This window comes from Stylophora pistillata, chromosome 1 (genome assembly GCF_964205215.1).
Source record: "Stylophora pistillata chromosome 1, jaStyPist1.2, whole genome shotgun sequence".
NCBI lineage: Eukaryota > Metazoa > Cnidaria > Anthozoa > Scleractinia > Pocilloporidae > Stylophora > Stylophora pistillata.
This window is the reverse complement of record NC_142519.1, coordinates 26,146,797-26,170,783: the sequence shown is the minus strand read 5'-3', so window position 1 is coordinate 26,170,783 and position 23,987 is coordinate 26,146,797. Positions and strand designations below refer to the sequence as shown.

Sequence of the window (23,987 nt, the reverse complement as noted above, 5' to 3'; positions counted from 1 at the left end):
AAATTTTCCTCACACTTTCCATGATGTGAAGATTGCACCAATTGAGACATATCCGCCAGGAAAAGTTTTGTTTTTATTTACCTGTGGGCAAGAAGCTGTTGTAAAATGATTGTGAGATGTTTATGGTCCTCTGTAGTTTTATGGCAAGGACTAAAAAAATTAAATCTTGGGTTTTGTTAGGCACAAAATTCCGTGTTTCCAAAGATATTCTTCTTTCTTTAGTGTATGATGCACCCAGTTATCTCTAATGGAAATAATGAACTACAAAGATACTTCAAAACAAACAATTGGGTCAAAATCAGGTGAAGTTCAGCATTCTATTGTTACCCTCACTCACTCACTTAGCCACTCTTACATTTCCATGGCATATGAAATAACATATATGGCTTTGCCTCCTGTAGTGGGCAGTAGCCACAAAAAATGAAAAAAAAATACAAAAATGAAAAAAATGAAAGGAATATGACAAGAGTGGTGATTTAGTTCTCACGTGCCCTTAATACTTTGTCTAAAGAGTCAAGTTCAACAAAGAGATACTGGGATCAGTTTTAACTTTGATTTTATTTACAAAATAGTAATGTTGGTGTAACCAGGGCCGGTAGGCTATTTCTAAATTGCTGCTAGAATAACTTTGGGTCCTCATGGAAGGCAAGGTATTTCATGGTAACAGGCATGAAACCTGAAAACAATCAAACAGAGAAATAAGGAATTGTTCACATCAGAGCACATAAGTTCTAAACATGCAGTTACATGTAACCCTTAAACACCTAAGAGTGATAAGCTTCTGATTATTTCTCCCAGCAATATGACCCCTGAATCAAGGAAATGATCCCAACTGAGGTCAAGATGCTCCTGATTATTATGCAAATTCTCCTTGAAAGTACCATAGGAAATACAGAGAGCATAAATGGAATATGGTGTTTGAAAACTACTGTAAATCCTCTAATATGTCAGTAAATCCTCTTATTCATTTCAGGTACTTTGGCAGGGTGGCTTATTAGAGGGAGGGGGAATGCTTATTAATTAAAAACTTGATACAGAACTCAATTTTATGATCTAACTCCCTCAATGGACCTTGTTTAGCCATGTTATATTTTTAGCATCGCTCTGTAATTTCTGTATACTGTATTCTATTGATGCCAACATGATAACATCAATCATCACAATCAATTTTAAATGAAAAACTAAAATTACAGTACTTGAATAAATTTAACATACTTCCCAAAATGCAGTGTTATTTTGAATTTTTGTTTTTGTTTTTTTTTTTGAGGGGAAGGGGTGGGGGGCTTAATAAAGGGGTTTAATAATAAATTTCTTCTGCTAAAAGGGGGGGCTTATTAGAGGGGGGTGTCTTATTATAGGGGGGGGGTTAATAAAGGATTTACAGTAATGTTGGGGTATGAGGGGTAGAAATAATTGACTCACTCCTTACCCATGGCTCTAGCTCTTCTGATGGCCTTGGCAATTTCTTTTTGTTTTTTAATACATAAACCTACCATGACAAGAATTATACAGTTACTGGAATGGTATACAACATAAACAAGAAAGTAATGACTTGAAATAGTTAATTTTGTAGGTGATAAACAAACTAACCCGTAAGAGTGCGTCCATATATTCTTCCAGTATGAGGTGAAACAAACTGAGACAGTAAACGGACATTCTGTGTGTACACAAAAAATAAATTATAAATATAAGAGGATAACTATTACCTCAGTATTCACACATGCACTTCACAAGCTTGACTGCAATTGTTGACTAAACTGACCCTGAATTTTAAACTGTGACCTCCTAAAGACCACGCAAGTGGTAATTTAATAACTTACTTTGTAGTCAATTTCTACATCTCCTCTCATAGGGCAAAGTAAACAGCCTGTTGGCCTGTCTTCTTCATCTAACCTCTGATCAAATAAAGTGAAAATTAAAAAACTAGTTTACCCCTGCAGGATTGCTATTATATCACACTTCAATCTGTTCAACTATTCTCATGAAATATTACTACCAAAGTACTTACTTCATTATATTCAATATCCTGTACCACAGTCAGACAGGGCAATTGACAATTAATACTTTCATTATATAAATTATTTTTACTTTCTTCTCTTCTTGTTTTCATTTATTTTTCTATACAAAAGATCAGTCATTTAACACTTGTGTTCAACATTACATAAAAATATTTAATCACCTGGTAGCATTATTTTGTAAAGAAGTTGCTGTGCTACTTTGGTTGATTGTCAACAACAAATGTAAGCTGGTAGAGGATGATAAGTGGAGGCGTGGTGGCCTCATGGGTAGTGCGCTTGACTCCAGATCGAGTGGTCCGGGTTCGAGCCCCGGCCAGGACACTGTGTTGTGTTTTTAGGCAAGACACTTTACTCTCACAGTGCCTCTCTTCACCCGGGTGTATAAATGGGTACCGGCAATTTAACGCTGGGGGTAACCCTGTGATGGACTAGCATCTCATCCAGGGGGGAATAGAAATACTCCTAGTCGCTTCATGCTACAGAAACCGGAGTTAAGCACCGGCCTAATGGGCCACTAGGCTCGTAAACAGACTTTACCTACCAGAGGATGATAAGCAATTTCAGCTCATTCTCAGAAGCTGAAGTTTTGAATGTCATCCATTTCTTGGATAAAATAGCAATTTGCACCAAAAAACTGCCAATGCATGAAACCTCAGCTGTTTAAAACTTGCTACTGTGGTTTACCCCACTTTATAATTTAACTTCTAGAAGACAACCACCAATATTTTGTAAACATGTCATCAACTGTTCAAATCAACACTGCATGCTAGTCGCCATTGAAAGGTTTAAGGTAATCATTCCATCAGAAACACCTGTCAGTGACCTGGTAACCTTATGAGCCAAGTATAAATCCACTAGGTTTGGTAAACTTATGGGTTTCTTCAAACTCACTGTTAAAAACAGAAGTGCAACATGTTCTGTCACACATACCTCTAGTTTGGCCTGTAACTGGTTCAGTTTAAAGCGGCGAAGCATCCTTTTTCTACGGGTGTTGTGATATTGTTTATTATCTGCAAAAGAAATCCTTTTTAAGCTAATTTCAATTTATGATACAAAAAAGATGTAACTAATTTAAAGTAACCTTGCGCTATACATAATTTCGCTATGAAGCATCACTTAAAACGAAAACTAGAACGAGTTAATCTTGCTTACCTGACATGCTTACGTGAAAACTGTGCCTTAATACTGCTGGAAATGAAGGAAGAGGGGCTAAAAAGTTACTCTTGTTTTTCAGTGCTAGAGAAATTAGTGGAGATCCACAGAATACTTTCGATACTCTGATGGCCGCCATCTTTAATTTTTTTAATGGAGCCGCTGAGATGGCGGGCTCATAGAAGATCATCTCCAGGATTTAACGATATTTGTAACTAATAACGCCTGTTACTTTTTGCATAACCCTTCACTAACATGGCTGCGTGCCGTGTAGCAGCGATGCGAACTATCGCAAGATGTCGATCTTTTCAAACGTATCGTGCATTCTCCACGGGTTCCACGTCTCGTGCCTCCGTTGCTGTGGTAAGTACAATGGTTTCTAAATTCTGAAAGTATCATAAGGGGCGTTAATTAATTGGACTCCGAAGAAAGCATGGAAATCAACCATCATTGTTTGCAGTTATTTTAATTAGCATCTATCAACAACTTGCATTACTTTTCATCTCTTACAAAATTATTGATCGGAACAATAATTAAAAGTTAGTCGTAATATTATTTATATTGATTATTGATTTTCAACGTTTAATTTAAATGTACCTTCATATCATATAATAACTAAATTGCACACCCTTTTCTTTTCTTTTTTTTTTAATTCTCCATTTCTATCAAATGTATTTGCTTTCACGATAAAGTTAACCAAACAGATTCCTTTTGCTTTCCATCTCTATGACGAATTGACTTCATGGTGCCATGCATCTGTTCATTAATAGATTGGTGACTTGCTTAGCTGCATCTTGTTTGCCACTTTTTGTTCTTGCCACATTTTGATGTCTTTTGTGATCTATTACAGTACAGACTCATGGCAACATGAATTATATTCGTTTCATGTCACAAAAAGCAACATGTTGATGGCGAGGTCTCTGTGAGTATGTCCTCTAATAAATCTTAACCAATCAAAATGTATGCATAATTCAGCTTATTATATATTCAGTTATAGATTGCAGATGACCTCCTTCCAAAAAAACATTTGCCGTGTAATTAATTTTGTAGGTGTTATCTGGAAATGGAGTTTTTGATGGCGCAGAGATTCATGAGGCCTCAGCGTAAGTATTCTTTGGTGGGGTGCCATATATTAGAAAATAATACATATTTTCCTCCAGATCTGGATAATTTGTGCAGTAGACTTTTTTGGAATATGAATGGTTTTAGTTACATTACATGGACATTTTAAGGAAGATTTTATACAGTACACTGTATAAAAGTGTCTGAACAGCTTATTGCTTAATTATAACCTGTACATGTTGATGGAATCAAACCAACATATTTGCTAAACTCTTAAAATCTGTTGAAAACCCTGAGATGCTCGGTTGTCCTTAAATGATAAGAGCTGAGTGCAATGTTTCATGATATTGTTTGATTCGCTATATTGGAATCAGACTCTTAGTCTGTTGTTTCAATTCTGTCCTCGAATTAGTTTTCATGTCTGGGTGGCCCCAGTTAAAGTAGATGTACTGGTCTAGATAATTTGATAATATTTTATTTTTATTCTATATAAGGGTACTGGTTCACCTGAGCCGAGCTGGAGCTGATGTGAGTATATATGCACCAGATATTCCACAGATGCATGTCTTGAATCATGCTAAAGGAGAAGAAATGGAGGGTGAGACCCGGTGAGAAATGACTAACTTGTCATATTATTTGATGGGGACGTTGGGATTTTTAGTTTTGTGGCTTTGGTCATTTTTTAGATTGGGTTTTGGTTTTTGTGCCAAATATCCTTTTGGTTTCAGTGTTCATTGTTGTCTGCAGATTTTCCTTTTTTTAGCTTTTGGTTTTGGGTTTTGGGTTTTCCTCAAAAATATCAACAGGTTTTCAGATTTGGTATCCTCTGTGGTTTTTGCTTTTTCCTATTTTGGGTTCCAGTTTCTCTTTGATCTGAGGGGTAATTATGGGCCTCCACAGCTGATCTCAAATAGCTGTGAAACCTCTCTTTATTCCACTTTTCACCACTATATTGGACCAATTAGGGTTTTGATAACTGGGATGTGAAAACATATCAGTTTTGATGGTTCTTGTTCTGCACACCATTTTTCTGTTTTGATCAATTTGTTTTTGCAGTTTTGTGGTCTTGGATGATTTTTCTACAGTTTTGCAGTTTCTAATAGACCCCAATGTGTCCCTCTAATTGTCAGTGATAAATGGAGACCATTAAATGAAGAGGCCAAATGAGTTAGAGAAATAGTTTCAAAAGCAATTTTTTTCAAAGGAATTTGGTAACATATCAGTTCTTGAGATACCTTTTGATCAGCTGATTTTGACAGTTTCTATCTACACCTTTGCACCATTTACTTGATCCAAGTTGGCATGTACTTTTCCCAGCTTTTTGTTTTTTGTTGTCAAAATTTTCACTTTTAGTCATTTTTTTCTAAGAAAAGTTGAACCTTTTGACCCCTAAGAGTGACTTGTGTATAATTTCTCCTTACAATATCACTCCTGAATCACACATTAAGGTCAGGAGAATTAAGGAAATGATCACTAAGGAAAGAAGCTCTACTTGATTGATAGACAAATTCTCCCTGTCAGAATCTTAGGAAATGTATAGAGAAGAGTATGGGGAATTTGCATACTGATGTTAGGGTGTAAATGGTTAATTTAACCAGTAAAAGCTCTGGACATCTCTTCAGCCTTGGTAACATCAATGTTCCATTCTGGAAAATGGGTGATGCTGAAGAACCATATAAGGAATTAAGACTGACAGTACTTTATACTGATAAGTAAACATGTGCTAACTATGTATACGTAATTTTAAAAATGACAACTTTTACTTTTAGAAATGTCTTGGTTGAGTCTGCCAGAATAGCTCGTGGAAAGATCACTTCTCTTGCCAATCTTGATGCTGCTTCCCATGATGCTGTTGTTTTTCCAGGAGGGTTTGGAGCAGCAAAGAACTTGTAAGTCAAGAAACTCATCATTATAGGTTTGTAATATTTTTCGCTGCAACATCTGGATTAAAAAGGTGTATGAGATGAAGTCCATTTCTCTATTTTTTGAAAAAAGAATCATCAAATATAAATTTGATCAAATTTATTCAGACGCTATGGAACTGGGAGAAACCAGTGGGGCTCTCCTGCTTGTTTTCTTTGCATCCCTTCCCCAAAGCCTGCCGAGGTGACAGTTTTTTCAGGTGTTTGATGAAAATTGAGGAGGGGATGCAGTGAACATGAGCAGGAGAGCTTTTACTGGTTTCTCAGTTCAGTTTTCAGTTCCATGGTGGTTTCTCCTTCTTCTAACTGTCTAACTCTTAAGAGTGACCAGCTTTTAATTTCTCCTTACAGTAATTCTGCCGAATCATTCACTAAGATCGTGATGACAGAGAAAATGATCACCAACCTAAGAAACTTTGATTGTTAAATTAATTCTCCTTATCAGTACTAAGGAAATGTTTAGAACAGAGTGCGGAGAATATGCATACTGATGCTAGGGTATAAGAGGTTAATGATTTCTTAGCAGCTTTGCTACTCATTTTTGTGACACTGTCACTCCTTTTGAGGGATCTGCTGCGTGACACTTTGAAGTGTGTACAATGCAATCAGTTACATGAGCTAACTATTAAGGTGCAGAAACTCCTAGGCGATAAAGATTTTTGGATATGTTTATAACATTATATCAGTGTTAATAATTAATTAATCTTTATTTTTATGCAACATGTAGTAGGCAATGTTTGTATTTCATCAGGAGTTCCTTTGCTGTGGATGGTGCAGGCTGCACAGTTAATGAGGAGGTGGCAAAATGTATCAACAATTTTCATGCTGCCAAAAAACCTATTGGGTGAGAGCACTATTGAATTATTTAAATTCTATTTTTATTCTACTCTGATCTCCTAGGTGTTTCAGATTTATAACATGTTTATAACATAATAGTCATAGCACAAATCATCTTATCGGTCAATTCAGTTTCTAAGCGGATGTTTTATCAGGTTATGTGGAGGCGCGGTGGCCTCATGGTTAGTGCGCTCGACTCCGGATCGAGTGGTCCGGGTTTGTGCCCCAGTTGGGACATTGTGTTGTGTTCTTAGGCAAGACACTTTACTCTCACAGTGCCTCTCTTCACCCAGGTGTATAAATGGGTACCGGCAATTTAATGCTGGGTGTAACCCTGCGATGGACTGGCATTCCATCCAGGAGTGAGTAGAAATACTCCTAGTCGCTTCATGCTACAGAAACTGGAGTTAAGCACCAGTCTAATGGGCCACTAGGCTCATAAACAGACTTTACCTTATCAGGGTATAGAGACTGCATGTAACTAGGTTTGTCATAAAAGCAATAGAACCCATTTTTTTCTGGGCTTTATTACCTGCTAAAGCCATTTGGGATGTTGGGAGAACACTCAAGAATATTAAAAAATCACTCACCTTCGTCTCATGATTTTTAAGCTTTCCTTGTGTTCTCCCAACATCCTGCATGGCTTTGTCATGTTATAGAGTCCGGAAAAATGTGTTTTGTTGTTTAATTAGCTCCATCTCTGTATGCCTCACTCCCAGTGTGTGTCTTTGTAGCTCAGTTGGTAGTAATGCCCAACTAGTCCCTGGGAGGCATGGATTCAAATCTCTCTGAGGCCTAAAATTTTTAAGGGTTCTTTTCTGCAGTTGTTTTAATTGCAGCTCACCTGCATTAGGATCATGGTTTTTGATTTCAATCTGTAGGTCAAATGACATTCATTTCATTACAGATTGTAGCTGCATGTTCAGTATGATCTATCATTGTATCGTTGGCAGTGCCATTGGTCATTATGAAACGAATCCTGTGTTCTGATTGGCTACCCTGCTTGCTTTGATCTTGTGCAATAAAGAAAATTGCTTGGAGCAGACTTACAAAAGAGTTCATAATAGCTCGTTTGGTCCAGATGGCTGGATATTAGCCTTGTTCTTTTTTAGCGCTTTTATGAACCTTGACTCCGTCTCAGGCCACAGAAACGTAAAAAAAATAACTCAGCCAATATCCAGCCATTTTGACCTCATGCTTGGTCAATAACGCATATATATTGAAGAATCTCTCCATTTGACCGTATGTTCTAAAATGAATATCCAAATATTTTTAAAGCAAAAGAGCACTATTTTTAACCTAATTTTACCTTAAATAAGACGTTACTTGTGTTTTCATTCCATAAAAACAATAGTACAATTTTGCAATAAAGATGAAAAGCAGCCAAAACAAAAATTGCATATCAAAAATGTTGTCATCTTGTTTCATTTCAGTCTTTGTTGCATTTCACCAGTGTTAGCAGCCAAGGTTGGTTTACTTCATAGAATCTTGTTATATTTAAACAAATTTCAACAACTTTGTATTGCTTTATGTAGATTCCAATCTCCTTTTAGAAAAATATGGCTGAAGTAAGTGAGCAGGCTCGTTACATCTCTTAAAATTGATATCTGACATGGAATATTTATCATTGTCAGCTCATCCCTGGCGTTGAAATAACGGTAGGACAGGACAAGGATGATGGAGGCCGCTGGCCATATGCGGGTACTGCAGACGCTGTGCAACAGATGGGAGCAAAACACATAAACAAAGATGTCAACATATCCTTTAAAATTGTGTTGGTTCGGCACCAAGCCTGTGTTAATACGTATAACAATGAAACACAAAGAAGATGTGGGATTCAATGACGTTACAATTAAATCCCAAACAGTGTGCACGACTCGGACACAATCAAACACAGAACAGATTGCGCTTTTCACTAAGGTAACAATAAAACGTAAAACAAAGAGTGCATGTCACTAAACAAACAATCAAACAGAAAACGTAACGTTAAAATCAGAATAAAAAACAGAATGCGCGAGTTACTCACCTAACAATCACACAGAAAACAGTATGAACAACTCATACTGTGCCAACGTAACAATCAATCAGAAAATGGAATGCGCTAGCCACTTACTTAACAATCAAACAGAAAACAGATTGCGCTAGTCGCTTATGTAACAATCAAACAGAAAAGAGAACGCGCGAGTCACTAACGTAACAATCAAACACAAAAAAGAATGCACGAGTCACTTATGTAACAATCAAACACAAAACAGATTGTACTAGTCACTTGCGTAACAATCAAACACAGAAAAGAGTGCGCGAGTCACTAACGTAACAATCAAACACAAAACAGAGTGCGCGAGTCACTTATGTAATAATCAAACAAAACAGAGTGCGCGAGTCACTAACGTAACAATCAAACTCAAAAAAGAGCGCGCGAGTCACTTATGTAACAATCAACACAAAACAGAGTGTGCGAGTCACTTATGTAACAAACACAAAACAGAGTGTGCGAGTCACTTACGTAACAATCAAACTCAAAAAAGAGTGTAACAGTCAAACACAAAACAGATTGTGCTAGTCACTTACATAACAATCAAACAGAAAAGAGAATGCACTAGCCGCTTAATAATCAAACATAAGTATGATGCACGATCCTCGCAGCAGAGAGCGCTATTTATGCAATAGCGAAAATCAGACCTGAAAAAAATCAGGCCTGTACGGGACTCGAACCACTGACCTCTGCGATACTAGTGTAGCGCTCTACCAATTGAGCTAACAAGCCAACTGGGAGCAGGCCGTTAAGTTGATTCGTAATAAACCCGTGATGATAAATCAAATGAACATATGAACTTCATATATTCATTGTATTTAATCAAACATAAGACAGATTGTGCTACTCACTTACTGAACAATCAAACAGAATTCGCGAGTCACTTATTTAACAATCAAGCAAAATAACAGAATACGCTAGTTGCTTACCCAACAATCAAACAGAAGACAGAATGCGCTAGTTGCTTACCCAACAGTCAAGCAGAAGACAGAATGCGCTAGTCATAAAGTTAACAATAAACAAAAAATCGCGCTGGTTGCGGACGTAACAATTAAACCGAGAACAGAATGCTCGAAACATTTACATAGCGATGACAAAAAAAAATAGAATGCATGTATCGCTTACGTAACAATCAAACAGAAAACAGAACGCGCAAGTTACTTACCTAGACTTCAACTGGGAAAAAAAGAAAATGCGCTAGTCACTTACGTAACAATCGAACAGAAAAGAGAATGCGCGAGTTACCAATGTAAGAGGTACGACGAAATCAGGATGCGCGGGTTACTAAATTAACAGTCAGACATTAGGCAGAATGGGTGAGTTACCAACGTAATGATCAAGACAGAAGAAGACAATGCGCGACTTACCAACGTAATAATCACACAGAAAACAGAATGCGCGAGTTACCAACGTAATAATCACACAAAGAACAGAATGCGCAAGTTACCAACGTAACAATCACAAAGAAAACAGAATGCGCGAGTTACCAACGTAATAATCACACAGAAAACAGAATGCGCAAGTTAACAACGTGATAATCAAACAGAAAACGGAATGCACAAGTTACCAACGTAATAATCACACAGAAAATAGAATGCGCGAGTTACCAACGTAATAATCACACAGAAAACAGAATGCGCAAGTTACCAACGTAATAATCACATAGAAAACAGAATGCGCGAGTTAACAACATGATAATCAAACAGAAAACAGAATGCGCAAGTTACCAACGTAATAATCACACAGAAAACAGAATGCGCGTGTCACCAATATAACAACCTCGCAGAATACACAGAGATTGCGCAACTTACCAACGTAATAATCACACTGAAAACAGAATGTGCGAGTTATCAACGTAATAATCACACAGAAAACAGAATGCGTGATTTCCCAATGTAAGAAGTACGAAGAAATCAGGATGCGCGGGTTACTAAATTAACAGTCAGATATTAGACAGAATGGGTGAGTTACCAACGGTAGGATCAAGACAGAAGACAGAATGCGCGACTTACCAACGTAATAATCACACAGAAAACAGAATGCGCGAGTTACCAACGTAATCATTACACAGAAAACAGAATGCGCAAGTTACCAACGTAGTAATTACATAGAAAACAGAATGCGCGAGTTAACATGATAATCAAACAGAAAACAGAATGCGCAAGTTACCAACGTAATAATCACAGGAAACAGAATGCGCGTTACCAATGTAACAACCTCGTAGAAAACACAGAGATTCCTCAACTTACCAACGTAATAATCACACCGAAAACAGATTGTGCTAGTTACCAACGTAATAATCACACAGAAAACAGAATGCGCGAGTTACTTACGTAACATCTTCACAGAAAACAGAATGTGCGAGGCGAGTTACCAACGTGATAATCAAGACAGAAGAAGACAGAATGCGCGAATTTCCAAGATAGTAATCACACAGAAAGCAGAATGCGCGAGTTACCAACACCATGATCAAGACAAAAGACAGAATGCGCGAGTTAACAACGTACCAACTTCACAGAAAACAGTATGCGCGAGTTACCAACCTAATAATTTTACAGAAAACAGAATGCACCAGTTACCAATCTAAATACTGCACAGAAAACACTGAGACTGCCCTCGTTACTAACGTAATGATCAAACCGAAAGCAGAATGCGCGATTTACTAACGTAACAATCACAGAAAACAGAATGCGCGCCTGAGTTATCAACCCAGCAATGACACAAAACAGAAAGTGCGAGTGATCAGAAAACACTGAGATTGCGCGAGTTACCAACGTAGTAATCAAACAGCAAACAGAATGCGCGAGTTACCTACGTAATAATGGTACGCAGAAAAACAGGTTTTGTGAGTTACCAACATAAGAATCAAACGAAGAACAGTGCGCTTGTCACTAACGTAGCAATCAAACAGGAGATAGAGTGTTCAAGTCACTTAGTTAAACTTAGTAATTAAACAGTGAACACAATGTGCGAGTTACCGACATAAAAGTTAAACCGTAAAGGCGAATTTTCGAGTTCTTAACACAAATCAGAGCGTACGAGTCACTAACATAGGAAGCAAGTTAAAAATGGAATGCGCGAGGTACTAACGAAACATTTAAACAAGGCAAAGTGCATGAGTCCCTTGATCACATTACTTAACACCAAAAAGGTGCGCGAGTCGCTAAAACTAAAGTCAAACAGAAGACAGACCCCTAAGTAACCGCTAACGCAGAGATAAAGCACAGTTAAATTCAACATAGAATTCGTTTAAGTGTTGAATGCGTTTGTCCGCTACGTAACAATGAAAAACAACAAAGTCTGAGAGTAGCCATCGTAAAAGTGAAACAAGGACTAGAGTGACAAGTCATTTGTGAAACAAACAAAGGTAAATGAGAGAGCGAGAGAAACCAACTTGCAAATGAATCGTAAAAAAGAGTACGCGAGTCTCTATCGTAGCTATTAGACAGAAAAGGGTGCGAAAATAACCAACGTAACAACCAAACTCCGAATAGAGTGCTGTATCACTGGTGTAAATCGTAGAGAAAACAGAGGGCACTGCAAGGTAACGCAGCAATAAATAATGGTAATTGAATTTAAAGGATAACCGATTTTGAAGGTAACTTTTTCCCTTAACTTCTCAAAAGAAATTCATGTGGACCAACAGAACAAGGTTGTTACAACTCCAGCATTCATGTGCGAAACAAAAGTCCATGAGATACACGATGGTATCGGCAAGATGGTAGAGGCGATCGTGAAGATGGTTTGATTTCACGTAAATGTCAACATGTAGGGCATTAATACAAGCACTAAAAAATTAGTGCTCGTATTAACCCGTAGAGGTGATACCTGTAGTAAAGTAGCTAAAGAGATAAAGAGATGGCCATCTGTAATGGGGAGCGGCGTTGAAGCTTTACCAAATACAGCAAGTTTTAACCAGATAAAGGTAATAAATTAACATTGTTTTCTCTTGAGTCTGGTATTGATTTCCTCCGCGGACTGGATACTGGGATTCTGAAAAACGTTGGACGTGATTGTTTATTCCTGATGGGTTTAATATTAGCAGTGGAAACCCCATAGCCTTATCTCACCTGATACTCGTTGTATAAAACTCTTAAGGAATGGGTTGTTGTTTACACACGAGTGAAACAAACAGACTTGCCATTGCGCGAAGAAACGAGTCCAAGACTTGTCCAAAATGATTTAAATGTAAAGTCTTGTTACCCTGTCATGTCCGTCTAAATTGCGCTTCATTTAGGTGTAATTTAGTAGGATTTGAACTTCAGTTGTGGAACCCAAGCTAATATCGCAGTTCAGTTTAATTCAATCAAATATTTGCTGCTGCTATCCAGTCCAAATTAAACCTACCTTTAGCTGCTGGAATTTAGGCCTGTCCAACTAGTCCAATCCATTCCAAACCGGCCCTGTCCTTAATAAGAGGCCGTTTACTCAAACGTCGAGCTGCTCCTGGTATCAAGAGAACTTTCTATTCTCTGCCTAATACGGTCTAATACATATCTGTTGTCTGTACTCAACCCCTTATGACTCAGAGTTGTCCACTTTGAAGGTCCCTTCCCTCTCCTCTTCGGAGTAGTAGCAAATGATCTCATCCTTGCTGTTCTGTAAATAGAATACCTAGGAAAAGAATGGGGCTCTGAACCTCGTAGTTAGGTCTGCACCGCGGGTAAAGCGAGTCCCTTTCGCGTCGAGCATGCGAGAAATCGTACAGGACGTATCTCGTTCCAGGCCCTCTTGGTTTGTCCTTTTATGTGACATAACACAGCATATGCAAGAGTACACGAACGGAGCTGCAGCGCTGTGAAGCAATTTCAGTTTTGTCCGGTAAGTAATGCTAGCTTAAATTGATCAGATGAGGTTTTTATTCGAAACGCGAATTATCCCGTTATGATCTGCCAGCGATCTATAGCACACAACCGACTTGAATTGAGGTTTGCGACAGCACTATTGTTTTGAAGAAGTTTTACCCACAATCATCGAACTTCTTAAAAAAAATAACCTGTCTCTGCCCTCTCACCACATTTTCAAGCAGGATTTCTCTTTGCTCTATACATGCTATGTTCTGAACACATTATGTATAAATGATTGGGACTGTTTAGAAGTTTCAGGAAGTTCCTGTACATCATTTTACCGATCACATGATTAGCACGCACACTCGTTCTGCGGAGTACATTACAGCGTAGAAATTGCTCGTTTTACAGAAAATGGTTTGTTTGATTTAAATCGTTTTCACTTAATTTTATGAAACAAATGCACTCGCCCGTGAATGGAGTACATTGTTCCTCATTTGGTGTGTAATATAATAGACTAGATAAGGACGGGTGTTACGAAAACAAAGACCCTCGAAAACGAAGACCTAAGACCGTGTAAACAGAAAACCGTAGAAATTAGAAGTTAAACACACATTAAACAGTAACAACACCTAGTAATATAATACATTACACTTCATGCGTTTCTTCCGATTATTATACTGCCCGTATTATACGGCCCGTCTTGTCTGTTGTGTTTCGCTATGCGAGCCAATTTGGTGTTGATATTCTTGAGGGTTTCCTCGGGTAAATTTACCACACATATTATTATTCTGGAACAGCAGGTAGAATTCCATCGCCAGCCGCCTTTGATTTATAGTTAGCATTGTGTGACAGAATAACAGAGAAAGCGTTCTGTACAGGAAAAATGACTCTTGGGTTCTGTCAATAAATAATCGATTTCTACTGTATTTCGTAGCTAAAATAGATTCTGACGGTCGTTAAGCTTTCTCTGCTGGAAAATTCTCGTTAAAAAATAAGCAATTCTTTTGGCTAATGCAGGGTCTTCGTTTTCGTAGTACGAAAACGAAGACCCCGGTCTTTGTTTTCGTAGTACGAAAACGAAGACCCCCGGTCTTCGTTTTCGTAGTACAAAAACGAAGACCCCGGTCTTCGTTTTCGTATTACGAAAACGAAGATCCTTTATTAAAAGCAGACAATCCTTTGAAAGTACGATTGTAGAAGTACCCCGAGCACTAGTAATTGTTATTTCAGCTTTTGATATGTTAAGACAGTTCGCGCGTGGTTGTTCTTGGTCTTTCTTCAGCTACCACTGCTTTCGGCTCTTGGATTTGTTTTTCTATGCATTGAGTCCAGGTTTGGAACAGAAATCCCTGTCGAAGGAGCGACTGGAATATTTTAGGGCCTCAATAAGGTTAAGCAGGCTTTATACGGGCGCGTACTCTCTTTTTTGGCCTAGCGCGCATTCCGTGACGGACGGGTACAGTGAGAGAACAAGATCTTGTCGTTAGTGGTGTGACTAAACAGTGGCTTCCTTTGAACAATTGAGGTCGAAGGCCGACTATCGCACGTGCGGCTGAGGGAAACATTTTTGCGCGAAACTTAAGCCACATGTTGAGATGTAGCGGTAAAAAATTCAACTATGTCGGTTTTTCGAAAGTTTAAGCTTCCTCAGCTGATACAAAGAGTGTCACCTGGCAGCGAAATTGCAGAAGAGATTCCACGCTTCAAATGTAGTGAATTGCGGGTAAAATAGAGAATAGGAAAAGGTTCCTTTGGAGATGTTTACACATTTTATTTCTTTTATTTTTTATTTTTTATTTTTTATTTTTTATTTATTTTTTATTTATTTCTTTTATTTATTTTTATTTCTTACCTATTACTTATTACTTATATATGTAAATTAATGTCAAATTTTTATGGCACATTTGCATTTAAACGAGCTATTTGCTCATATGCGATATGTGGCTAAATAAAGTTACTTACTTACTTACTTACAACCGAATACAAACGTTCAGGAGACAGGAAGTGTCATACCGTTGCCGTTAAAAAAATGCTATAGTTTTAACTTGGGGGCGGGGGACGTCCATTTCTTATACATTTCAAAGTGAGGAAGGTGATTGTAGAATTGTTTAAAGGAAGCCATTGTTTTGTCACACCATAATATAAAGAAATAAAATTGTGGATTTATATTGCGCTGTTTCCATGACGGGATGATCAACTGCGCATTACAACAATGCATGGAATAAATACTAATTGCATCATTACAACAATGCATGGAATAAATACTAATGACATCATTACAACAATGCATGGAAAAAATACTAATTACATCATTAACACAATGCATGAAATAAATACTAATTACATCATTACAACAATGCTTTGTAATAGATGCCGGTTACATCATGTGTAGTATAAAATATTAAAAGCTAAGCTAAGACTAAAAAGCCGTACTAAAAAAATGCGTCTTTAAGAGTTTTTTTAAAAGTGTCGACAGATTTAGCCATTCTAATTTCCGAAGGTAAATCATTCCAGAGTTTTGGTGCCGAAGCAACGAAAGCACGGTCGCCTAGGGTTTTTAGAGTTTTAAAATTTGGGTAAGATAGCAGTATTCGGTCATTAGAACACAGTCCATATCTTGAATTTAAAGGCTTAATTTTGACAAGATCATTGATATAGGACGGTGCAGATTTGTGAATGGCTTTGAAAGTTAGAAGTAGAACCTTAAAATTAATACAAAATGAGACAGGAAGCCAATGCAGGTGATGGAGCACCATCAACAACAAGATCTTGTTCTCTCACTGTACACATCCGTCATGCAATGCGCGCTAGGCCGAAAAAGAGAGTATGTGCCGGAATAAAGCCTGCTTAACCTTATTGAGGCCCTTAAATGTTCCGATCCCTCCTTCGATGGGGATGTCTGTTCCAAACTTGGACTCAATGCATAGAAAAACAAATCCAAGAGCTGAAAGCAGTGGTGGCTGAAGAAAGACCAAGAAAAACCACTCACGAACTGTGTTAACATATCAAAAGCTGAAATAACAATTACTAGTGCTCGGGGTACTTCTACAATCGTACTTTCAAAGGATTGTCTGCTTTTTATAAAGGGTCTTCGTTTTTGTACTATGAAAACGAAGACCGGGGTCTTCGAAGACCGGTTCGTTTTTGTACTACAAAAACAAAGACCAGGGGTCTTCATTTTCGTACTAGGAAAACAAAGACCGGGGTCTTCGTTTTCGTACTATGAAAACGAAGACCCTACATTAGCCAAAAGAATTGCTTATTTTTAACAAGAATTTTCCAGCAGAGAAAGCTTAACGACCGTCAGAATCTATTTTAGCTACGAAATACAGTAGAAATCGATTATTTATTGACAGAACCCAAGAGTCATTTTTCCTGTACAGAACGCTTTCTCTGTTATTCTGTCACACAATGCTAACTATAAATCAAAGGCGGCTGGCGATGGAATTCTGCTTGCTGTTCCAGAATAATAATCTATGTGGTAAGTTTACCCGAGGAAACCCTCGAGAATATCAACACCAAATTGGCTCGCATAGCGAAACAGAACAGACAAGACGGGCCATATAATAATACGGGCAGTATAATAATACGGGCAGTATAATAATACAGGCAGTATAATAATACGAGCAGTATAATAATGGGAAGAAACGTGTGAAGTGTAATGAATTATATTACTAAGCGTTGTTGCTGTTTAATGTGTGTTTAAGTTGTAATTTCTACGGTTTTCTGTTAACAGGGTCTTAGGTCTTCGTTTTCGAGGGTCTTCATTTTCGTAACACCCAGATAAGGACACCTGTGTTCCTGATTGTTTATTTAGTCCTTTGGGAACACTGTTATTTTAGGTGAAGCTGATTCCGTGCAAGAAGACTTTGAACTTTCCCTCTATATCTATCTTGTGGGCTTAACCCTTTCACTCCGTTGAGTGATCAAGACAGAATTTCTCCTTACAATATCTATACAGTATTAAGCAGATAAGTGATGAGAATGAAGAAAAATATTCGTTTATATGGATTATTATTTGATCCAATACTAAATTTTTAAGACCAGCATCAGAAGAGTTGTATGGCAGATAGTTACTAATGAGTTCTTTGGAGTGAGAGGGTTAAATGAGTTGGGCCTTGATATTTTCATTTTAAACTGTTATTTTTTCGTTGCTGGGAGATTAGCAAAGAAGGATAAAATAGCTGACTGAACATAAAAAATCTGTTACATAGATGTGAGCTGCATGATACTTGAGCTGGATTCCATTTGGAAAAAGTTGAGCTATTAATGCAACTATTTTGTAACCAGGCACATCCATGTCACCTCCTTTCTTGATGCATTTTAATCAATGCAACTTGATTGGAATATTATTTAAGGAATAGATTCCATTCCTGTTGCTGTATTACAATTGCATTAATTATAGATTGCAGATGACATCGAGTGTAATTTAATTTAATTTATAATTGATTAGATTTGCCGACAGGCAAGGACACCGCAACGGCTTGCGCCAATTACTGCGGGCCCAGTAAACCCGCCCATCCCACCCCAGGGGAGGACATCCATCACACAGTAATCTCATATGTGGGAAATTATTGTCTCCTACCCCTAACCCTGCAGGAGACGGGACCTCCATTTATTCGTTCCTATCCGAGAAGACTAGAATATCTAAACATTTCTTGATGTTATAGAAAGGTAGCAAATTTTTCTCAATTATTTTAAGACTTCTGAGTGTTGGTCCGGCCGGGGCTCAAACCCTCTACCTCCCGCACAACAGTCCAGCGCACTATCCATTGTGTGTCACTGATATTCTTACTGCAGCTTGACATCTTCTGTGATCTCTTATTGTACAGACCCCCAGCAATGTGGATAATATTTGTTTCAAATTATGAAAAATAAAAATGTTTTTAATGGTGACATCATCAGTGCATCTATCCTCCATTAGAGGATAAATAAGAACCAAGGCTGGGTTGTCCAAAGGTGAGTTAGGATAACTCGGGGTTAGTGTGAAATTTGATTTCAGATCTGAAACCTTTGAAAAAAATGCAGTGTAATTCCATTTGTCTACAATTTAATGATTGAATGCTCTAAAAAGAATTGGGTAAATTATCCCAAAAAGGCTTTTCAACAGAGAAGTATAGAAACCTGGATTTGAATTAACCCTGGGTTAGCACTAATTGGCCTTCGAAAAACTGGGCCCAGTTGAATTGTGTATGCATTTTAGTTTATTATAATAATGGAAGACAGTTTAAGCAGGGCTAGAGAGGTGTCTATACTAATCCCAAATGAGAGAGAATAAATTACAAATGAATAAAGGCTGATAGTTTCAAAAGAAACTGTTTGGGGCTGCGTTGGTGGGAGTAACGAAATTAAATTTGGATATATCAACAAAGTTGAAATGGTAAATTAGCCACCGTAATGATTACAAAAGCTGACGTTTCGAGCGTTAGCCCTTCCTCGGAGCGAATAGAGGAATTGTGGGTTGTGTGCTTTTAAAGGCAGAAAATGGAGCTACGTTATTGGTGGGAGCATGGCAACAAGAAAAACACGAATAAATTAGTGGAATGAAAAGTGTTCATTGATCCCTGTGGGATTTAGACTGCCGGTTTGAAAGGTGAGCTTTTGTTCCAGATTTTTACGGCTTTCCGTGCCACCTAAGTGCAAGGAAAGACCGCAGATTGCCATATGTTGCTTAGAATGATTAGGTAAATTAAAATGTCTAGCGACTGGTTTCGATGTGTCCTTGTCATTCCTTTCCACGTCTGGAGGGTGTTCTCGGAATCGGTCATCTAGTCTTCTGTCTGTTTCGCCAATGTATATCTTTTTGCAATAAGTGCAAGTTATGCAATAGATTACATTGGCGGAGGTGCACGTGAAGTGATCGATGATCTTAATGTATCGTTTAGGTCCGATATTTTATCAGTGTTGTGAATGAAAGGACACATTTTGCATCGTGCACGAGCGCATTTAAAAGTGCCTGGTTGGTCATTAGTCTGAAAAGAACTTCTGACCAAAAAATTGCCTATGTTTTTGTCGCGTTTGAATGAAAACACGACAAAAACATAGGCAATTTTTTGGTCAGAAGATCTTTTCAGACTAATGACCAACCAGGCACTTTTAAATGCGCTCGTGCACGATGCAAAACGTGTCCTTTCATTCACAACACTGATAAAATATCGGGACCTAAACGATCCATTAAGATTACCGATCACTTCACATGCACCTCCGCCAATGTAATCTATTGCATAACTTGCACTTATTGCAAGAAGATCTACATTGGCGAAACAGGCAGAAGACTAGGTGACCGATTCCGAGAACACCTTCGAGACCTGGAAAGGAATGACAAGGACACATCGAAACCAGTCGCTAGACATTTTAATTTACCTAATCATTCTAAGCAACATATGGCAATCTGCGGTCTTTCCTTGCACTTACGTGGCACAGAAAGCCGCAAAAATCTTGAACAAAAGCTCACCTTTCAAACCGGCAGTCTAAATCCCACAGGGATCAATGAACACTTTTCATTCCACTAATTTATTCGTGTTTTTCTCGTTGCCATGCTCCCACCAATAACGTAGCTCCATTTTCTGCCTTTAAAAGCACACAACCCACAATTCCTCTATTCGCTCTGAGGAAGGGCTAACGCTCGAAACGTCAGCTTTTGTAATCATTACGGTGGCTAATTTACCATTTCAACTTTGTTGATATATCCAAATTAGAATAAATTACAGATTATAACTAATGATATTGTACTGAACTGTAATGCATGTTTTGTTGCAGACTTTATAGTCTCTTGGAGATGAGATTCACACAAGTTATTTTTATCCTAACCCTCCTCTCCTTTGTGGCAAGTAAATATGATCCAACATGGGAATCACTAGACTCCCGTCCCCTCCCCCCTTGGTATGATGAGGCCAAGTTTGGTATATTCATGCACTGGGGAGTGTACTCAGTACCAAGTTTTGGAACAGCGTGGTTCTGGTACAGATGGAAACATGACCAGGATCCAACTTTCGTGGAATTCATGAAGAATAACTATCCACCTGACTTTCAGTATCAAGACTTTGCCCCAATGTTTCATGCAGAATTCTTTGATCCAGATGCTTGGGCAGATCTTTTAACAAAGTCTGGTGCAAGGTGGGTATGGACAATTCATGGTTTGTTTTATAGTTTTAAACTCTTGCATCTACTTTCTCTTTACAAATCACTCCTGGATCACACATTATATTAAGTCTACTAGGTGTCAACTACTTCATGATTTATATTGTAGATGAAAAGCAATCTAATTTTGCACTGTCTTTTGTATTTGAGAACCATGATTATACCACTAGAGTACATCTTTGTAACCGTTCTTAGTAAATACAGTTATTAGATGCTACTATATTGGAATGATATTCCATTATCAATACAGGAGAAGCCTACTAGAAAACTATTTGAAAGTGCACTTTTCATGTATTACTTTTCTCAGTACTAGTCAATGTCTTCCTATTTATTTATCTGTTGTTGAAGGTGTGATTCCTCTTTCCCCCTCATATATTTGTATCGGATTTTTCTAACTGTATAAAAAAAATATATAAATATAACACAACAGCCATCGAATTAGCTTGCTTTATTATGCCCTTCTCCATTTTCTTTCTTTTGTTGGTAATCATTTATAAGGTTTTAATTGATGAAATGGTGAAAATAAAAAAAAAATACAAACATACAAATACAAGAAGAATCACACATTAAGGTCACAAGGATAACAGAAAGGATCACCAACTTAAGATGATTTGGTCAAAAAAATTCTGTTTCTCGATCATCACTTTAGGAAATGTAGGGGGAATGGTACAGAGAATATGCAGACTGATCTTAAGGTGTAAAGGGTTAATACCAGAAGCAGTTTGGTCTGCCTGAGTAGTAAATTAAAAGTTTGACTTCAACCCCACCATTTATTTGCATATAACTTTCTACAAATATTGACCTGCTCATGGTTGCTACCTTCTATGCTGAACTGCAAATGATATGTTGTTCTGGCATAGTTGTATCCGTCCTCATTCGTGGAAAACGGCAGGTAGCATCCCCAAGCTGTCTGAAAGTTATTTATTACATATAAAAGTTATGAAAAAGAGGAGTGGAACCTTGATAATTGCAAGGTAAAACATTTGTTTTAATTTATTATAAAATATGATGCTCTTTTAATATTTATTTATCTCAGCTGTCGGCTATGGTAAACCAATCATCTCTTTGCCACTAAGGATATTTTGTCCATCCTGTTTCTTAGATATTTTGTTCTGACCAGTAAGCATCATGAAGGTTGGACAAACTGGAGATCAAATGTATCATGGAACTGGAACTCTGTTGACAATGGCCCACACAGGGATCTTGTGGGTAGAGAAAATTTACAGCTATGTAAATCCAGGTGGAAATAAATATTATAAGATCTCATCTTTTTTTTAATTGGCAGGGGAACTGGCAACATCTATTAGAACAAAAACAAACATCACATTTGGATTGTATCATTCACTCTATGAATGGTTTAATCCTCTTTATTTGAAAGATAGTGCCAACCACTTTGAGACACAGGATTATGTTGAGGTACATTCAATTTGGTATTACATAAAATTATTGTGTATCTTTTCATCTTGTGATCTCTTTATATTTGAATACCCTATGTGGGTTTACATATGATTCTATTTTCAGTGATACTAGGAAGAGGGCATTGGGGTCTACTAGACACTGCAAAACCATAGGAAAAAATCATCCATAACTACAAAACCACTAAAACATTTGATAAAAACTTAAATCTGCATACAAAATTGTTCATTGGTAACAAGTGGAGCATAAAAACTGGAACCCAAATAGGAAGAGCTTAAAAAAAAAAGAAACTGAATACCAAAAATTGAAAATCAAATCCAAAAACCATTTGTATTTTTGATGAAAACCATTATAAGCAAATGCTGAACAACGGAAAATCAGCAAACTACAGTGAACACCAAAGCCAACAAAGTGATGGTTGTTGGCACAGAAAAACTGATCTAAAAAATGGCCAAACTACAAAACTGGAAATTCCAATGCCCCCCTCTATTAGGAATTAATTCTTAAAGAAATAGTTTGTAAATTTCCAGCATTAAGATTAATGAAACAAGTATGGTTGCTACAGCCTGAGTCAGGGAATGTCATCTTGAGTTAAGGGAAATTGAGATTCAGAAATTCAAGGAAAATTAAAGTCAGATATATATAACCAAAATAGTGGAATGAGATCATCGTCTACTAAAAAGTGCTCAATAGCAGGGCTAGAGCTATGGATAATTATACTTCAAGATTTAGGTTACTTGAACTTTTACTGCAACTCTGAGTTTCATGTCTCTTGCCTCTTTCATTAATCTTTCATGCCTCTTTCATTAATCTTGGCAAGAGGCATGCAACTCAGAGATGCAGTAAAAGTTCAAGTAACCTAAATCTTGAAGTATAATTATATATATATATATATATATATATATATATATATATATTGATGTCTATATCTTTTCATGTTGTATTATATTTGATTACCCAATTTTGAATTTTGGTTTTCATCAAGTAAATCTGGTGTACTGATGTACTAGTTTCTGAAAAGAACTCAGTTAGAAAAAAAAAAGTTATTTGACTTTAAAAACCAAAAACCTTTACCTACCAATAATTGAAGAAAATATTACAAGATAACAACTCCAGAGAACATCTTCCCAACTTGAAATATGAGTACACAAGAATTACACAAAAAAGAAACAGGGAATAAAATGTGATATTTTGAACAGGTCTTATTACAAGACCAGTATCAAACTTAATAAGCTTACTTAAGTGTCAAGCAAACAAGAAGAGCCAGTTAGGCAGGTGTGAAACAAGATAATAATTGTAACAAGAATTAAAAAAAATAAAATATGGGACAAGGTTTAAAAAAAAAAAACAGTAAAAGCCAGACTAAACCAATATGAGCAAGTATGACCTTAATCTAATAAACAACTTCTTGTTAATGTGCAACAAATTAACAGTGATTTCTTCTCAGGCTCTTTAAACATTAGTCACATTTATTCAAAAGTTGTAATAAATTCAGCAAAGAGGTTTATTTGCAGCTGCAGTATTTCAAAAGAGTGAAATTGTTTAGTTTATGTAATTATACAAACTACACTTCAACTGTTGTAGAATTAAATCTTATAATTTTTTTGCAGCAAGT

The 23,987-nt window shown here is 37.2% G+C and overlaps 3 protein-coding genes across 6 annotated transcripts in view; 2 read left to right on the top strand and 1 right to left on the bottom strand.

Moving 5' to 3' along the window:
- Positions 1-539: 539 nt before the first annotated feature.
- Positions 540-3,360, bottom strand: LOC111320673 (uncharacterized). Its single transcript, XM_022923335.2, has 6 exons — positions 3,171-3,360; positions 2,949-3,028; positions 1,821-1,895; positions 1,591-1,657; positions 1,430-1,489; positions 540-676 (listed from the first exon to the last, which is right to left on the bottom strand). The coding sequence occupies exons 1-6, from the start codon at positions 3,358-3,360 to the stop codon at positions 618-620; spliced, it is 531 nt and encodes a 176-aa protein (XP_022779070.2). The 3' UTR covers positions 540-617.
- A 34-nt stretch (positions 3,361-3,394) lies between these two features.
- Positions 3,395-12,979, top strand: LOC111320672 (ES1 protein homolog, mitochondrial). Its single transcript, XM_022923334.2, has 8 exons — positions 3,395-3,533; positions 4,221-4,273; positions 4,727-4,840; positions 6,002-6,121; positions 6,906-6,998; positions 8,425-8,458; positions 8,626-8,748; positions 12,652-12,979. The coding sequence occupies exons 1-8, from the start codon at positions 3,426-3,428 to the stop codon at positions 12,772-12,774; spliced, it is 768 nt and encodes a 255-aa protein (XP_022779069.1). The 5' UTR covers positions 3,395-3,425; the 3' UTR covers positions 12,775-12,979.
- A 757-nt stretch (positions 12,980-13,736) lies between these two features.
- Positions 13,737-23,987, top strand: part of LOC148741841 (alpha-L-fucosidase-like) — a 27,386-nt gene continuing 17,135 nt past the window's right edge. Inside the window, exons 1-6 of one of the 4 annotated variants that reach the window (XM_088746889.1) lie at positions 13,756-13,847; positions 18,649-18,775; positions 20,576-20,932; positions 22,059-22,165; positions 22,242-22,372; positions 23,983-23,987. The exon at positions 23,983-23,987 is cut by the window's right edge and continues 126 nt beyond it. In XM_088746889.1, coding sequence (XP_088603015.1) covers positions 20,595-20,932; positions 22,059-22,165; positions 22,242-22,372; positions 23,983-23,987 — 581 coding nt within the window. In that variant the 5' untranslated portion in view covers positions 13,756-13,847; positions 18,649-18,775; positions 20,576-20,594. Of the gene's footprint in view, positions 13,848-14,031; positions 14,231-18,648; positions 18,776-20,575; positions 20,933-22,058; positions 22,166-22,241; positions 22,373-23,982 lie in introns of those variants that run through there. The other 3 variants (XM_088746890.1, XM_088746888.1, XM_088746891.1) reach the window with 3 other exon arrangements.

Coding starts and splice junctions, on each gene's coding strand:
- LOC111320672 (XM_022923334.2), top strand. CDS start 3,426: ATGGCTGCGTGCCGTGTAGCAGCGATGCGAACTATCGCAAGATGTCGA. Junction 6,122..6,905: donor TTTGGAGCAGCAAAGAACTT/GTAAGTCAAGAA, acceptor GTATTTCATCAG/GAGTTCCTTTGCTGTGGATG. Junction 8,749..12,651: donor ACATAAACAAAGATGTCAAC/ATATCCTTTAAA, acceptor AACTTCTCAAAA/GAAATTCATGTGGACCAACA.
- LOC111320673 (XM_022923335.2), bottom strand. CDS start 3,360: ATGATCTTCTATGAGCCCGCCATCTCAGCGGCTCCATTAAAAAAATTA. Junction 3,029..3,170: donor TTTTCACGTAAGCATGTCAG/GTAAGCAAGATT, acceptor TTTCTTTTGCAG/ATAATAAACAATATCACAAC. Junction 1,896..2,948: donor AGTTACAGGCCAAACTAGAG/GTATGTGTGACA, acceptor TTATTTGATCAG/AGGTTAGATGAAGAAGACAG.